Source organism: Rhinatrema bivittatum, chromosome 2 (genome assembly GCF_901001135.1).
Source record: "Rhinatrema bivittatum chromosome 2, aRhiBiv1.1, whole genome shotgun sequence".
Classification (NCBI taxonomy): Eukaryota; Metazoa; Chordata; class Amphibia; order Gymnophiona; family Rhinatrematidae; genus Rhinatrema; species Rhinatrema bivittatum.
In genome coordinates, this window is record NC_042616.1 from 358408652 (window position 1) to 358427463 (window position 18812).

The window sequence follows — 18812 nt, forward strand, 5'->3', positions numbered from 1 at the left end:
TCTGATCCAATTCCTCACGGAAACCTGGGGCATGGATACCCATTTCCTGAATAGGAGGCAGCACTGGCATAACCGGAGGGTCCACCGGTGAAGGTGGAATCGCGGATCCTGGCACCTATCCAGGTGGGGAACGCCTCGGTGACCCAGAGACAGAAGAGGATGGGGCCTTTTCTGGTCAGGACTTCTTTGTCGGTGGCTCAGACGACATCAATGCCAAGGGCTTGCCTGTATCAGTGGCCTGAGCTTTTCGATGGCCGTGTCGATGTTTTTCTCGATGTTCTCCTCGGTCTTTCTCCTGAGGAGGAACAGGGGGGGGGGGGGGGGGGGGGTTGACATCCGCGGAGTCGTCTAGGCCGGTTGGGCAGCAGCGGTTTCCCAGTGCTGGCGCGAAGTAGACGACACTGGTTCAGACGACGTCGAAGCTATCGATGGAGTCGGGGTTTTTGGCTAAAAGTGAAGTCCCATCTTCTCCAGCTTAGCCTTGCGACCCTTTGGTGTCATTTGAGCACATTTGGTGCAAGTAAGGACATTATGGTTGGACCCCAAACACATCACACAGACTGTGTGAGGGTGAGTGATGGACATTGTTCGAATGCAGTCAGGGCACCAACAGAAACCTGATGCCATGGACTCGACAAAATTTAGCCGCGGTGTGGTCGATGGCCAATAGGCCACGAGGGAAAAACTCGACAGGAGTCGACCACAAGCAGGTAAAAACACTTACCATTTGACCACGGAGCAAAGATATCGATAAGGGGACCCCTGTGGGGTAAAATTAATTTGAAAATTTTGATGAAGTTTTGTGAGGAAAAGTTCCTGTCAGGAATCTCTGACTAGTTGCTTAACCCGTGTGGCTATTGCTGCGCGGAAAAAAGAAGACTGAAGGGGGACCCCTGCTGGCTGTAGGGTTGGTGCTATGCTGGGCATGCCCAGTAGGTGCCAGTCAAAGTTCTAGAAACTTTGACAAAAGTGTTCTGTGATTGGGCTCCATCCTGATGATGTCACCCATATGTGAGGACTACCATCCTGCTTGTCCTGTGAGAATGGTAGCTATGCAGCTGCAGCAAAGGACCTACTTTCCACATACCGGCCTGGAGCAGAAATAAATGTATTTGGATTTGAGGGCTCCAGAAGATAAAAAAGGAACATATGTATGTAGCTAAATAATCATCTGTAGGTAGAGTAGAAGGAGGTAAGACAGCATCTGTGTTAGTTACTGCTTATGTGTGACCTGAATATCTTTCTGAACTGTGCTGAATAACTTTTTGACCACCTGATAGTTCTTCTTTTTTGAAAGCTGCTATTCAGCAAAATCCAAACATCTTATATAATTTACTCTTTGAAATTCAAAAACAAGTTTACAAGATCTACAGTCACTCTGATTTCCATACAATATTTTGCAAACTTGTAGGAAAATCCTTTTAGTATTAAACTTGATTTACAGCAGAAGCAAGGAAAATGTACAACAAGTTACAGTCCAGTTGAGGAGCCATTGAAGAGCCAGCTCTATGCTTATTAACAAATACAATGATACAAGAGACATTAATCACTCAGGTACTCAAAATTAAATGCAGGAAATATATTAGAAAAGCAATGATGAAATTAGGCCTTACCTATTTAATTTCCTTTCCTTGAGTCCAACCAGTATAGCCCAGATACGTGGGATATGTCTTCCCACCAGCAGATGGACACAGAGAGAAACTTTATTCTAATGTCTTCTTTTCTATATAACCTGGTGCAGCATAGGATTCCCTCAGTAACTTTTTGACCAAGCCAATATCGGAGTCCCTGGGGATAAAACAAAAAGGCTTCTTTATACACCCCCCCCCCTTTTTTTTTTTTTTTTAAGGGTTCAAACCCACAAACTAAAAATGTGAGCTTAACAATCTGCTTTTCCTTCTCCAGGCTTCCCTTTAGCCCTGGAAAAAACATCATCCTTTCTCTTTTTTTTCTTGGCTGGTCTTGTCCCTTCTCTCCTTTTATTTCCCACAATCATAGAAAGATCTTCATACATTCTCTCCTATCCTTTTTATCTTTTCTGGGCAGGGATCTGGACTGATCTGGTTAGCACAAGAAAAGGAAATTAGCTGGTAAGGTCTAATTTCACTTTCCTAAGTAACTACTAGACCAGTCCAGACATGTGGAAAAGCCATACTTATCCTGGGCAGGATGATACAAATGCTGCTGCAAGGACTCATGTCCCAAAAACCATGTCCTCTTGCTTGCAGATCCAGTCTGAAATGAATGTAATGAGGCCCACTTTATTGCCCTGCAAATGTCTGCAGGTATTATTAGCTTGCACTCCACCCAAGATGCTGCTGCCTGCATCCTGGTGTGATGTGGGTCTAAGGGCCGTCATGATTTGTGATGGACAGCGGTGAAGAGGCAATGAAATACTTTTTGTTCTAAGTTTTTGTTTTTTTTTTATCATAAGTAACTTTGTAAGTATTCTATAGCATTTATGCTTCAGTTTTATGCCTTGCTTTTGCTAGACAGGTACAACAGAAGAGAAGACAAGAGATAGAAATGCTGCATAAGCTAAAACAAGTTACTAGGCCACAGAGTTAGAGTTGTTTAGAATACACTAAACCCGTACTGACACTTCAACCTAGCTGCAAACTTATAGACAGAATTTGCATACTGAGCGAGAGCAAGTTTACATACAGTCACTTTAATTATGTTAAATTAAATAGCCAGTCATAGAAATATTTTGACAATTGTGTAACCCAATTATTGGTTTACGTGTTGGGGATGTGAAGAAGTGTAAACTCTTTATAATGCCTTACCAGTTAAATCTGAGAAAGAGATCCATACTTGTGTCTTGTATAACCTATCACTCTCGCTCCATAAGGCACACACTGTTATTGCTTTATCTATTTAGATTTTTTTTAATATTCCACTTTTTGCACTTTTTTGAGCACTTCAAAGTGGATTACATTCAGGTACTGTAGGTATTTCCCTATCCCCAGAGGGTTTACAATCTAAGCTTGCACCTATTGTATTATTTCTAACATTTAATAAAAAAGGATTTTTCTCCTCAGCTGCCGGCTCTAAGAGTTTATTGAACCACATCAGGTGGAGTGTGCTTTTAGGTCTTCCAGGACCAATTTCCCTTTTGGTATGTAATCTGAAGCTATAGTCTCCTTAATCCAGTAGATGTTAGTTGCTTTAGATGCTGCCTGCCCCTTTGCTAGGACCACTAAAGAGAAAGAATAGTCTATCCGACCTCCAGAATGAAATTGTAACCTTCACATATCACAATAGTGACCTTCTAAAGTCTAGCAAACATAATCCCTGTGTTTCTCTCTGTATATTGGACACCCTATTAAAATGGAAATCCAATACTGAGGCAGAAATGATGTAACTGAGCAGATTGTGATCCTGTATTTTGCGATTATCAGGTAGGATTTCCTACAGAATAATGCTTGTAACTTTGAAAGTCTTCTGGCCCAATAGATAGTTGCCAAAAATTATCATCAGAGGGAGGTCCTTAAGTTGATTCTCTTTGAATGTGGCTGCTACCAGTGCTCTAAGAAATAAAATCAGATCCCATTTTGGGATCAACGGTTGCCTCAGAGGGCAAATATGCTTGGCCTACTTAAGGAAGCACACCACATTCGGGTGCAAGGTTACTGAGTGACCTGCAACATGCCCCCCTATAACAGGCTATGACCACTTCTTGCATCTTAGCAATTTCAAGGTTAGGCCTTTCACTAGACCCTCTTGCAGAAACTCCTAGATGGAGCCCAACTGAGCTTTAAAGTGCGAAAGAACTTTCCATTGGCCCCAAGTTTCAAACATTCTCCATGGACATAGGCAAGGGATGTAGAAACATTTCTTGCCTTCAGCAGTGTTACCAGTGCCTCTGAGTACCCTTGTTTATGCAGCCTTATCCATTCAGGAACCAGGCTGTAAGCAAAAATGGAGTGGGTTCCTTCAGGGCCACTGAGCTTTGGTGTAGAAGCCCCTGTATGTGGGTAAATCTGAGCAATTCAGTTTCCTGGAGCTTGATCATATCTGCTTACCATGATTTCCTTGCCAGTCTGGGGCTACATTACCTATTTTGGATAGTGTGTCATCGTTTTTAGTACCTGCCTGATTAGGGGCCAGGGCAAGAATCTATGAAAGAATGTCCCATGACCATGGCTAAACTAAACTAGTGTGTCCACTCCCCTGGATCCTTCCTCTCTTCTGCAGCTATACAAATTCACCTTGGCATTTCTGCTGGTTGCCATCAAATCCCATTGTGGGCAACCCCATTTGAAACATAGAAACATAGAAATGACGGCAGAAGAAGACCCAACGGCCCATCCAGTCTGCCCAGCAAGCTTCACACACCTTTTCTTTCATACTTATCTGTTTCTCTTAGCTCTTGGTTCTATTTCCCTTCCACCCCCACCCCTATTGTAGAGAGCAGTGATGGAGCTGCATCCAAGTGAAACACCTAGCTTGATCAGTTAGGGGTAGTAGGGGTAGTAACCACCGCAATAAGCAAGCCACACCCATGCTTATTTGTTTTACCCAGACTATGTTATACAGCCGTTATTGGTTGTTTTTTTCTTCTCCCCTGCCGCTGACGCGTGAAGTATCAGGTTTTTTTTTTCTCCCCTGCCGTTGAAGCAGAGAGCTATGCTGGATGTGCGTGAATTATCTGTTTTTCTTCTCTCCTGCCGTTGAAGCAGAGAGCCACGCTGGATATGCATTGAAAGTGAAGTATCAGGCACATTTGGTTTGGGGTAGTAACCGCCGTAACAAGCCAGCTACTCCCCGCTTTGTGATTGCGAATCCTTTTTTCTTCTCCCCTGCCGTTGAAGCAGAGAGCTCTGCTGGATGTGTGAAGTTTCAGTTATTCTTCTCCCCTGCTGTTGAAGCAGAGAGCTATGCTGTATATGCATTGAAAGTGAAGTATCAGGCATATTTGGTTTGGGGTAGTAACCGCCGTAACAAGCCAGCTACTCCCCTCTTTGTGAGTGCAATCCTTTTTTCACATTTCCTCTTGCTGTTGAAGCTTAGAGCGATGTTGGAGTCACAGTAAGCATGTGTATGTTTATTGAATAAGGGTATTGTGTCCAGGCAGTAGCCATATTTCTGGCGAGACACCCACTCTTCATTGGCGGCCTCTTGACTTTATGGATCCACAGTGTTTATCCCACGCCCCTTTGAAGTCCTTCACAGTTCTGGTCTTCACCACTTCCTCCGGAAGGGCATTCCAGGCATCCACCACCCTCTCCGTGAAGAAATACTTCCTGACATTGGTTCTGAATCTTCCTCCCTGGAGCCTCACATCGTGACCCCTGATTCTGTTGATTTTTTTCCTATGGAAAAGGTTTGTCGTTGTCTTTGGATCATTAAAACCTTTCAAGTATCTGAAAGTCTGTATCATATCACCTCTGCTCCTCCTTTCCTCCAGGGTGTACATATTTAGATTCTTCAATCTCTTCTCGTACGTCATCCGATGAAGATCCTCCACCTTCCTGGTCGCCCTTCTCTGTACCGCTTCCATCTTGTCTTTGTCTTTTTGTAGATATGGTCTCCAGAACTGAACACAGTACTCCAGGTGAGGCCTCACCAAGGACCTGTACAAAGGAATAATCACTTCCCTTTTCTTACTCGATATTCCTCTCTCTATGCAGCCCAGCATTCTTCTGGCTTTTGCTATCGCCTTGTCGCATTGTTTCGCAGACTTCATATCATTAGACACTATCACCCCAAGGTCCCTCTCCTGTTCCGTGCACATCAGCCTTTCCCCCCCATCGAATACAGTTCATTCGGATTTCCACTCCCCATATGCATGACTTTGCACTTCTTGGCATTGAATCTCAGCTACCATATCTTCGACCACTCTTCCAGTTTCCTTAGATCCCGTCTCATTCTCTCCACTCCTTCCGGCATGTCCACTCTGTTGCAGATCTTAGTGTCATCCGCAAAAAGACAAACCTTACCTTCTATCCCGTCCGCAATGTCGCTCACAAAGATATTGAACAGGACCGGTCCCAACACCGATCCTTGCGGTACACCACTTAAAACCACTCTCTCTTCAGAGAAGGCTCCATTTACCATCACACAATGTCTTCTGTCTGTCAACCAATTTGCAATCCAGGCCACCACCTCGGCACTCACTCCCAAGCTTCTCGTTTTATTCACCAGTCTCCTGTGCGGAACCGTATCAAAAGCTTTGCTGAAATCCAAGTATATGACATCGATCGCTCTTCCTTAATCCAATTCCTTGGTTACCCAGTCAAAAAAGTCAATCAGATTTGTCTGACAGGATCTTCCCCGGTGAATCCATGCTGCCTCTGGTCCATCAATTCTCCGGACTGTAGATAGTTCACTATTCTCTCTTTCAGCAGTGACTCCATTACTTTTCCCACCACCGAAGTGAGGCTAACCGGTCTGTAGTTGCCAGCCTCCTCCCTGTTCCCACTCTTGTGAAGCGGGACCACCACCGCTCTTCTCCAATCACTCGGCACCACTCCCGTTTCTAGGGATCTATTGAACAGGTCACACAGCGGACCCGCTAGAACATCTCTGAGCTCCCTCAATATCCTTGGATGAATCCCATCAGGCCCCATAGCTTTGTCCACTTCCAGGTTCTTTAGCTCTTCCCACACATTTTCAACTGTAAAAGGATTTTCATCTATTCCACTTCCCTCCAGTTTCTTGTTGTGTAGAGATGGTCCTTCTCCAGGGTCTTCTTTAGTGAACACAGAGCTGAAGTATTCGTTTAATATTTCTGCCATTTCTTCGTCTCTCTCCACACATTGATCATTACCACCTTTCAATTTCACTATACCACTTTGGACCTTTCTCTTTTCGCTGATGTATCTGAAAAATGTTTTGTCACCATTTTTTATCTCCTTGGCAATCCTCTCTTCCGCTTGACTTTTTGCCAACTTGATTAATTTCTTTGTCTCCCTCAGTTGATACAAATATTCTTCTTTGTGCTCCTCCCTTTGAGATCCTTTATATTTTTTGAATGCTGTTCTTTTAGCTTTAATTTTGTCAGCCACCTCCTTTGAGAACCAGATAGGTTTCAATTTTCTTTTGCTTTTCTTTACATTTCTAACATATAGAGCAGTTGCCTTGGTGATTGCTCCTTTCAGATTGGTCCACTGCTGCTCCACATCTCTCTCGTTCTCCCATCCTTTAAGTTCATCCTCCAGGTACTTCCCCATTTCCTCAAAGTCTGTGTTTTTGAACTGTAAAACTCGGGTCTTTGTGGTTCTTTTCCCTTTCTTTTAGTGATATTAAACCATACTGTTTGAGGCCTTCACTATCTGAACAAATGCCTCCTCTGCCAGCTCCCATTCTCCTGGATCTAGGGTCTGTCTGTACATTGTCAGTTCCAGCTATCAGCATTGCAGATTTTGAAAAGAGCCTCTGCCCAAGCCATTAGTTTTTCTGCTTCCTTTGCTAGCTCCTTGTTTTTTCACATAAGTTATTGCTAAAGCATTGTCTGATAACATTGTGACTGCTTTCCCTTCTAGCCAAGGCCTCAAATTGACTAGAGCTAATCTGATTGCTCTGGTCTCCAACCAATTTATTGGCCATGCTGCCTCCCTAGCATCACCTGCCCCTCACAATGGGCTCCCCAGCAACCACATTAGCATATGTTGTCACTCTGAAGTTTCCAAATGAATGCCTTTCATGTACAATCCACCATTTTAGACTTTCTGGCCTGATCTGTCATTGGTATCTTCATATCTAATCCCTGTCTCTGGGATGACCACCTCACCAGTAATGTTCTTTGCAATGGTCTTATGTTGGCTCTTGTCTAGGCACTAGATCCTTTGCTGCTGTCATCAACCCTAGCGCCTGCAAATACACTCAAGCTAGGGGCCTTTGGAACTTTTCCTAGCTTCCTTACCTGTCCCTGTAATTTGAAGATCCTTTTGTCTGTCATATATACTTTCTCTTCATTTCAAACCTCACTTCTACGTATGCTATGGACTGCGTGGGTTGGAGCTGACTCTTGGCCCTGTTCACCACCCAGCCTTATCTTTCCAACAGCTGGGCCAATTTCCATGTTGCTCGTTGACGTTCCTGATAAGATTTGGCTCTGAGTAGCCAGTTGTCCAAATAGATGAGGACTGCGTAAAAGGGCTGCTACAACTATCATGTCCTTGGTAAAGGTTCTTGGTGCTGTGGTGAAGCCAAATGGCAAGGCCAAGAACTGATAGCAGCTTCCTAGGCCCACAAACCAAACAAACCTTTTATGCTACTCTCTGATGGAGATATGCACATATGCCTCTAATAAATCCAGGGAAGTTTACAGATCTCAAGGCCTCCATTCTGAATTATGGGACCCTTAGGGATTTGTTTACATGCTTTAAATCCAGCACCAGGGTAAAAGGCCCCTGATTTCTTTGGGACCACAAAGCAAATGGAATATCTTCTTTCCCAATCTCTGAAGTGGGCACTAATCTGCGTGCAATTGTAGCAAGCGGTTTACGGTCTCCTTGATGGCCCTGTTTTTTTTATTGGAACCTTGGAGGGACTCGAAAGAGACCTCTTGAATTGACACGATCAGCTGAAAGGCATAATCTTCTTGAATAATCTCTACAACCCATTGATCCTCCGTAATATGGATCCACTCCCTGAAAAAGAATCTTATCTGCCTACAAGCAGAAGTGGACTCAAACTGTTATGCGCTCCTGTTAGCCCCCTTGATCTCCCTCTTCTATTCCCCCCGAAATGGCTGCGCCTTGCTGGCAGTCTTTCCTTCTGGTTATTAAAAGGCATGCCTGGCCTATACTGTATATCTCAAGTACCACCTATAACTATCTTCTGGGGCTTCAATTCTCCCAGCAACTTCATCAGTTTCTTCAACTCTTCCTCAAACAATAAACGACTCCTGCTCACTCTGGCCTTAGAGGCTGAATCTTTTGACCAGCTCCTTAGACACAATAGGCAGTTAGTTTAGTTCTCTATCAATCAGCTGCTCTACTGGCATTTTGGAAAAATCTTCTGTTACAATTTGATACATCTATTTCATTAAATCCCTTGGCACAATATCAGATCTTTTTTAATCATCTCTTTTGTGATGTTGGTACCAGTTTATTATTCTGAATACCTGTTTCATATTTTAAAAAATACTGGTGAAGAAAACAAATTAACAAATTACCATCTGAATTAAATTTAGCTGTGAACACAATCTACAATGTTCCTATCACTACTTATCTGCAAAATGTAGCAAAATGTAGAACTGATGCTTAACACATACCTCAGAAAACCACTTTGAAAAGAGACTATGACTATTGATTTCAATTAATTGCCCATATCTGTACCTAAAAAACAAAACAAAACATTTTTAAAAAGCATATTTTATTCAGTATTCTTTAGGCAATTACATCAGCATTTGCTTTTTAGTAGATTTCCTGTGCTTTGGATGACAGAAATGACACTAGTGTAGACATGAACCACCTGCATTTTTTCATCACAAAAAGAAGTGAACGCATAGCCATATCTTTGCCTGATCTTATATGTACAATGCTTTTATAATTGACTTTATTCATTTTATTGCTTCAATTCTACATTAGGTCAGCCAGGAGATTGAGGAATTCATGCAACCTTTCAAAGAGATGCCCTGCTGATGTGACCCCAACATTATGCAACATGCTTCTTATATATTTAAAAAATTTATAACCACATTTTTCAAAGTTTGAGGTGGAGTATAATACTATAAGCATAAAAAAAATCACAACTTATAAGACATACAATAATAAAACAAGATATGTAAACAAAACAGCAATAGAGCCTAATATTGCAACAGAAAACAAAGGACTGTGTTGTGGCCACGCACCAAGGCCATACAGGAGAAACATAAGGGTGAATTTATAAAAGTATATGCTCCCAAAAATGTGCATATATATATGTGTTTGTGAAGCATACATGTGCAATTCCTATTTATAAATGAATCACATATGCACATATATACATCTTCGCGAGTAAAAGTATACGTGATAAAAGTGGGCAAGGTATGCATGTACACGCGTAATGAGCTATTTTAAAAGTGATTTACACGCGAACGTCAACGCTGTGTAAGCAGATTTACTAATGGTCATTTACGCATATATTTTGAAACTTTCATGGTGATTTGTGACTTGGTGTTTAGCAGGCTGGCTTCTTAAGATGAGTGGACATGGTAGCAAGCTAGTGGGTAATATTGAGTGTCCCTGGGACACCTTGAGGGTAACTGGGCCATAAAGAGGGGTGTGAGTGTACTTGGGAAGGCTATTCTCTACTAGGGGTATCTGAAACAGACAGGGCCATTCTGGTGTGTGGGAGTCATTAGTGGAGAATCCATTTTCAAAATAACCAATACGGGCTTATGGATACTCATAGCACAATGGTTGAGGAGGTAGAGAGAACAAAGGAAAGGAAGTTACCCCTTATAGAGAATATTTATTTATTTAGCAATTTTTTATACCGAAATTCATGTGACAAGATCACAAATCAATTCGGTTTACATTTAACATTAACAGGCATGTAAGAATGCTATTACATTGAACCGGGGACATTAACTTGGAACAACAGAACTAGGAGAACGGTAATACAATAATATAAAAAACAAATATTAGTGAGATATTTTGTGTGAACAGGCTGCAATAGCTGGAAATGTAACAAATTAAATAAGATCTAAACATGGCTCAGATAGGACAAAACTGCTGCTTGATGAGCTACAAGAATGATAGCAGTTTGGGTTAACAAAGCTGAACATCAGCTGGACATGGATCGTACTAGACAGACTGTGGAATGATAAGCTGAAAATAGGAGTGCTATCTGAAAAGATAATGTTGGTATAGTCTGAAAAGCCAATGAAAAAGGAAGGGTGTGTTTCGTGAGCGATTATTGGTGTAGATTAAAAGCTTGCTCGAACAGCCAAGTTTTGAGTCTCTTTTTGAACGTGATTGGGCATTGTTCCTGTCTGAGTTCAGACGGAAGACAGAATATACGAAATAGAGACTTTTGGATTTAACAGAAGAGCAAGTAATACTCAGGTTCAACTTCAACAAGGAAACCATACTTGTAGCTATGCCTGCAGTTAGAGCAGGACCTGCAACCTTCCACCTGTAGGGGCCACACCAAAATCACTATGCCTTGACAGTAGGCCACACCAAAATCAGTAAACATCAAAATCACTACTGCCTTGGTATTGCATTGTGTGTCGCTTCAATTTCTTAGGGTGGAATCAATTCTTAGGTTGGAGTCATTTCTTTGGTAAGTTTTGAATAAGTAATCTTCTTTTCATTTTGGTTTTCCCCACTTATTTTGTGCAGGTATGACCCTTGTGATTTAATTCTCTCTCTCCGCTCGACTCCCTTTTTGCACTCTCATGTAGTTTCATTGATCCTTTTTTGGTCTTCACTGTTCCACACGAAGAGTATATGGGATTATGGGATTTTATTTTATTTCTTGGATTCCACACAAAGGGAGTCAACTGTAGATCATCAGTTTCCTTTACAGTGGTTATTTTGTGATTTGATTTGAGCTCATAAATTGATTTGATTCACCTATCAAGTGTTCAAGATCCTTGGGCATTATATGATCTTGAAGTGGAGCACCACAATCTCTAATTGAAGTCTGGTTTTTACTCATATACTGGTTACAGTCCATTAACTGGTCAGAGTACAGCTTTTGGGCAAGCTTAAAGCTACCCTTATTACTAGGGAGCCATTTGAAGCCTGGCTCCTAGAAGTAGGGTTCTAGATTAGGGTTGTTGAAAAATTTTCCATTTTTACTGACAGGCTAAGTAAAAATAGTTTATAGTTGGTTGAAGTATCTAAAATTGAGCTAGGTCTATTCAAATCAAACCAGCTGCAAGTACTACTAGTCTATGCACCCCCAGGAGTATTAGACACAGATGCTTCCCCTCTTATAGAATCTGTGGTGAAACACGTCAACACTGACTCACCCACCATAATCATGGGAGATTTCAACATTCACTTTGAGGCTTCTTCCCACCCACCCAATTGTGACGCCCTCCTCACAGCCCTCAGTGCAATGGGATTCACTCAGATTGTAAACAAACCTACACACAAAGCAGGACACACCCTGGACCTTATTTTTATCAACTCTAATTTTCTAACTCTACGGAACCTGTGTGTACTTCTATCCCCTGGTCAGATCACTTTCTGATAACTACCACCCTCACTACAAAAAACAATCTCCCTCCCCACAGCACCTTTCCTCTTTTCAATTCAGGAAACCTTGTGCTTCTGAGACCCTCAGTGAACATCTCTCCAAGGAAATCTCGAACTTAGATCTATCCAACCCTAACACAGCAGTGCTATCATGGCACAAGATCACTGAAGAGGTAGCAAACAAACTCTGCCCATTAATCACAAAACTAAGCAACATGACAAAAAAAAGGAAACCAACCTTGGTTTTCCAACGATCTCAAACGGATAAAACAAGAATTACGCACAAAGAAAATAAATGGCGCAAAAGCACCTTCCACCACTACACTATTGTCATACAAAGGACACTACATTACTACAGGACTTCCATTCTAAAAGCAAAAAGAGAATACTTCGGTAAAAAAAATCCATGACATCCAATTTGATGCAAAAACCCTCTTTGCATATGTCTCCTCAAATAACAAAGTCTCTACCACCGTCGATACCTGACGAACAAGCTCAGTCCCAAAGCAAATGAGCTAGCCCTTTTCTTTCAGCAGAAGATTTCAAACACACTTGCTCTCCTTCCTACCAAGACTGACTACAAACACCTCATTCGATAACACCTACATTCTTAAGGGAGTCAATTCGATAAATTCGAATTAATATCGACCAAAGAGATCGAATCCATTCTTAAAAGGCAGAAACCATCCAGCCACCCATCGGACAACATTCCTTCCAAGCTACTGCTACTTATTCCTAATATAATCTCTGGTCCCTTAACCAAAATCATAAACTGCTGCTTAACTCAAGGACTCTACCCAGATAATCTAAAAAACGCCTCCCTGAAACCACTCCTCAAGAAACATAACCTAGACCCTGGTGTGCTGGCAAATTTCCGCCCTATCTCTAATCTACCATTTCTAGCCAAAATCACAGAAAAATTGGTCAACATCCAGCTCTCGGATTATTTAGAAGATCACAACTTACTTTTCCCTTCCCAATATGGGTTCGCAAATCTCGCAGCACAGAAACCCTACTCATATCTCTAACTGACCATATTCTTATGGGTCTAGACAAAGGACACTCCTTTCTCCTAATCCTTTTAGACATTTCGGCGGCTTTTGACACAGTCAACCACCCCATCCTCTTGAATCGCCTCTCAGACATAGGCATTTCAGGAACAGTCCACAATTGGTTCAAGTCGTTCCTCAGTAATAGAAGTTTTAAAGTCAAAATAAACAATAAAGAATCACCATCTACAAATTCTTCCCTTGGCGTACCACAAGGTTCATCCCTATCACCTACCCTTTTCAATATTTACCTCCTTCCCCTTTGCCAACTGTTAACCAGTCTTAACCTTATTCACTACATTTATGCGGACGATGTCCAGATTTTGATTCCCATAACAGAATCTATTAACAAATCCATCGCACTCTGGAACAACAGCTTACAAGCCATCACTAATCTCCTCAACAGTCTAAACCTGGTCAATCAATGCCTCTAAGACTGAACTCCTCCTCATTCCTCCAACCAGAAAACCCCTCGTCACAGATCCATCACAAACACCTCTCACCCACACTCATGTGAGAGGACCTTGGAGTAATTATAGACAACCGTCTTAACCTAAAGAATATGATCAAAACCACAACTAAAGAGTGCTTTCTACAGACTTCAAGTGTTAAAAAGACTCAAACCTCTCCTATTTTTCATGACTTTAGGAACTGTTCTTCAATCCCTAATATTTGCCAAATTGACTACTGCAGCTCTCTCCTCATTGGCCTTCCCAACTCAACAACCAAGCCCTTACAGATGATACAAAATGCTGCAGCGAGAATTTTAAACAAGCACCAACCAGAGAGACCACATTACGCCCGTCCTCCGTAATTTACATTGGTTACCAGTCAGTCACAGGGCTCTGCACAAAGCTTTATCTCTAATTCACAAATCAATTCATAGCTTCCTCCATCTTGACCTCAAATTCCCACTCAAACTCCACACTTCCAACAGACCAATGAGAGAAACCTACAAAGGAGCACTACAACCCCCACCTTCTAAAGCTACACGACTCATCTCTACCAGAGACCGAGCTTTTTCCACAGCAGGTCCAGCCATCTGGAACAACCTACCTGCAGAACTCAGAATGGAACCGTGCCTACCAACATTTAAAAAAAAAACTCAAAACTTGGCTCTTCTTACAAGCCTTCCCTGATCCTTCAAACTTTCACTAGACAACTACAACTACTCAGCATTGAATTTGGAACTTCGCCCCTTCAATATTCTCATCAGTTACTAGTCTCCTAGTATTTTAATTTAATACATTCTTAAGGTTTCTCTTTTTTCCAGCTGAATTCAGCTTCCTAGTTCATGGTCCTTGTTATTATGTAACTTTCTTACTTTTCTGCTTTACCTCCACTAATTATAAAAGTTGTTCCTTTGTTATGTTATGTTACACTGATCTACCCCTGTTCGATGTAAACCGACCTGATATGGTATTTAACCTTGAAGGTCGGTATAGAAAAATGTTAAATAAATAAATAAATAAGTATAACTTTTGGAAGTGCTTAATATCCAGTTCATAAACATAAAAATAATTTCTGGGCTTAGTCTCCAGTTTTGGACATATTTAAAAAAAAATTATTAAATAGACAAAAAAACCCTCAAATATTTATAAAATAAAAAAAACACAAAAACAAAAAAATCAAACAGTTTAAGAGGGGACCGAAACGACAAGGAGTGAAGGAGATATTCATTTTGGTTGGGTAAAGGTCTGGTAGATAATATTTAATGCTAAAAAAAAAAAAATTCCAATGGAAAGGTACAGTATTGGAGGTGAAATTCTTTTAAGTACAAAGGAAGAGTAGTATCAAGGAGTAATTTTATCTGATGATCTTAAAGGTGGCCAACAGCTGGATAAAGCTACATTAAAAGCCAGAAAGATGCTAGGCTGCATAGTGAGAAAAATGGTCAGCAGAAAGGGAGATGATATTGTCCCTGTATATTCCCCTGATATTGCTCCTGTACTGTGGACAATTCTGGAGACTGCACCTTGAAAAAGGATATAAATAAGATGGAGTCGATCCAGAGGATGGCTACTAAAATGGTCAGTGGTCTTCATTCTAAAACATATCGGGATAGACAAAGATATAAACTGTATACCTACAGGTAAGGCCAGATAGGGGAGACACGTAGAGACAGTCAAATATCTCAAAGGTTTCCATGCACAGGAGGTGAGCCTTTTTCAATGGAAAGGAGGCTCTAAAAAATGAGGAGTCATAAGATGAGGTTGAAAGGGGGTAGACTCAGGAGTAATCTTAGGAAATATTTCTTTACAGAAATATTTTAATGTAACACAGTCAACATGGATTTATCCAAGGAAAGTCTTGCCTCAGAAATCTGCTTCATTTTTTTGATGGGGTTAAAAACGTGGTTAAAGGTGAACCGGTAGATTGTAGTGCATTTGGATTTTCAGAAGGCGTTTGACAAAGTTCCTCATGAGAGGCTTCTAAGAAAACTAAAAAGTCATGGATAGGAGGCGATGTCCTTTCGTGGATTACAAACTGGTTAAAAGGCAGGTAGGATTAAATGGTCAATTTTCTCAGTGGAAATCCTCAAGTATCTATTCTTGGACTGGTGCTTTCCAAAATATTTATAAATGATCGGGAAAGGAATATGATGAATAAGGATATCAAATTTGCATAATTCAGATGGAATACAGTCTGCTCCATTTTCATAGTGAACTTGATGTCATAATGGCTTTATTCAGAATCAACTGGTCTTTGTTTCCATATGCTCCCTTTTTATTACCTTCTGGTCTGTTGCCAAGATGTTATGAGAATCAATGTGATCATTTATTAACAAGTCTGTGAAATCATTAGATGTAGCCTGGCCCAGAACTTTATGTCAGAGTTTCTAGAACTTTGACTGTAACTCCTATCTATTTTATTCTTACTTTAGATTTTAGTCTTTTAGTATTATGTTTAATTTAACTAATTATTCCTATGTTTATCAATTTATATTGTATTTTCGGTTTCTTACTTGTCTTAGCTATATTGTAAACCGTAAAGATAGAATCATGTGTTGACACACGGTATATAAGAAATGCATGCATAAATAAATAAATAAACAAACAAACAAGCTCACTGAGCATATGTCCATACAGGGACTTGTCAATCTAATTCATTAGCTAAGTAAGCAGCCGCATACTCAAGGGGAGGGAGACAGGATTTGTGAGGACTGACATTCCTGCTATCCTTAAACACCACTTGTTATAGGTAGCAATCTGATTTCTCCAAGGACAAGCAAGATGACAGTCCTCACAAATGAGGAATCCCTAGTTGCACACTGCCTCAAACAAAAAAAAGGGAAAACAAAACAGTGCCAAACGTACACAACTTACAAACAATTTTTGTTAGCAACAGGCCATTTTTTCTTCTACATTTTTCTTATGAGAAGCATCCTGGAACAAAAACAGAAGGCTCCAGGAGAAGTGGAGTTTGGGATCTACACCTCAAAGAGACTGCAAGAGACAGACTAGTCGAACTTAGTGTGCTGTCAGGAGTCCATGTTCAAACAGTAGTATGAATATGATGTGAGGACGAGAGCTCCATGTCGCAGATCTCCTCCAAGGAGACCAATATGTTATGATTTGCCATAGAACTTTGAACAATAAAAACATTTTTTCAAATAAGTTTCGACCAAACTTTCCAGTTACAGTATTTCCAGTTCCAGTATACATCAGTATACTCTCTCCAAGACTCTTGTCCCTATAGGAATGAGGACCGGCCCTTTCATAAGCAGCATTTTTAGTCCCCACTGCACAAACACACACACATACACACTTCCAGTTATCAAAATAATTGAGGAATTGTAATGCTGACCCTACTCATACCTCTAGCCTAGGGGTAGGCAAATTACAGCCCGTGGGCCAGAACTAGCCCATCTCCCCATCCTTCTGGCTCACCTACCTCCCAAGGTATTCATTATAGGATCCAGCCCGCTGCCATCCTCTAGCAGCCTGCGGTCATCAGCGATGGTCTGTAATGATGCACACAACAAGGCCAATCACCGATGATGAATTACAACCTGCTTTTGGCAGGCTACTGGAGGAGGGTGGTGTAGCGTGGGAGGAGTGGTCAAATCAATGAAAGATTTGCCTAATGATCGCCAGCAGCCAAAGCATAATGGAAGTCCCAGAGGCAAGGCCGCCAGCAGAGCACATTCTGCCCGTGGCTGAAGAGGAGCTTCAGTGTTGCTGGCAAAAGCCCAGCCCACTGGCTACAGCAAATCATCACTCAGAAGGTTCTTACGGTTGAAAAACCTGGAGTGGTTGCTATATAATGTCAGACTGCACTTGTCTTGTGGTGGGAACTGGTAGTGCTAAGGAGAACGGATAGGGGCAATGATCTCAGTGGCACGGGAAGAGGATGCTCTCTGACTGAGTGAGAGCTGGCTGCAGGGTTTGGAGCAGGTGCTGCCGAGGCCATAGTGTGACTTGTGTTATCTGTGCTAGGGAAGGCATTGGTAGTTGGGTCTTATCTTGTAGCTATACCTTGCAGAGGGAGGGCCTAGGGCCACTGTCTACGGCAGAAGGGAGTGCAAGAGGAGAGTATGTACGAGTAAGAGGATAAAAACTATGAGAGAGTTTTAAAGCAGGGTCAAAGAGCTCCATGGCCGTCCCTTGACCTCCCCCACCCCACATGGGAAGCTTCGAGAGTAAACCTGCTGCATAAGGAGTTCCAAGAGAGCCCCCCCCCATTAGAAATGGCAATCTGTAATGTTTCACCAGTCAAAAGAGATTTGCTCACCCCTGCATCAAACTAATGCATGTAAACCATACATTTTTAAATAGGCAGCTTCTACTTAGTTCTTAAGTTTCCAGTCCATTTGAATCTGCCATAATCAGACTGTCATTTATGACGGGGCATTTGAACCTTAAATACCATGGGCATTCATTCCCGGTTTGACTAGGGTTTTGCTTCCCATTTAGTTCCACTCCAGTAAAGCAAAGGCATTGCAGGGAACAAAAGCCACCACCTTTTCTAAAGAACATAATACAGGTACACCATTAAACCAGTCAGTTGAACTGGGTAATGGCTAGGACTTCCATGCAACCAAAGTAAGACCAAAACAAAAATGGGCAAGAAGCTCCATGTTTTATAAAAACTGAATACAAGTTTAGATGAATGTGAATTGAGTTCATCCTCATGCTTAAAGACCCTTTGACAACTGTTAGCACTAGTACCTCTTCAGAACAGATATGAATGACTTTCCTAGGAATGAATTGTGGTCAACTTTATCAGTGGAACAATGCTATTCAGCATAGATATCCTCAATAAAAATTAAAAAAAATTTGAAAAGTTTGCTGACATGCATAAGTAGTTTTGTGTGGCCATGCTGTATGTTGTTTAACAAGTTAACTTTGTTAATGTCTGCACCCAAAAAGTAAAAAATAGTATTCTACCTGTAGGAGAGTCTAACCGTCAGCTTCTGAGCCAAGCTTTACACAATGAAGTTTTCCCTGTACCTGGAGGGCCTTGTTAGAAGGATTTGGTGGTTGGAAACAAAGAAAAAAAAGTCAGTGAAAGTACACTATTTTTAATATAACACAAATTATTTTAATAGTTTTATGCTACAGTTGTTTTGAGAGGAACTAGAAAAAATACAATGATACTGAAACGTATTTTATGGGAT

At 41.4% G+C, this 18812-nt stretch overlaps 1 protein-coding gene across 1 annotated transcript in view; it reads right to left on the reverse strand.

Moving 5' to 3' along the window:
- Positions 1–18812, reverse strand: part of TRIP13 (thyroid hormone receptor interactor 13) — a 193184-nt gene that overhangs the window by 112698 nt on the left and 61674 nt on the right. The window contains 3 exon segments of the mRNA XM_029589932.1: positions 9224–9287; positions 18583–18619; positions 18622–18654. Coding sequence (XP_029445792.1) covers positions 9224–9287; positions 18583–18619; positions 18622–18654 — 134 coding nt within the window.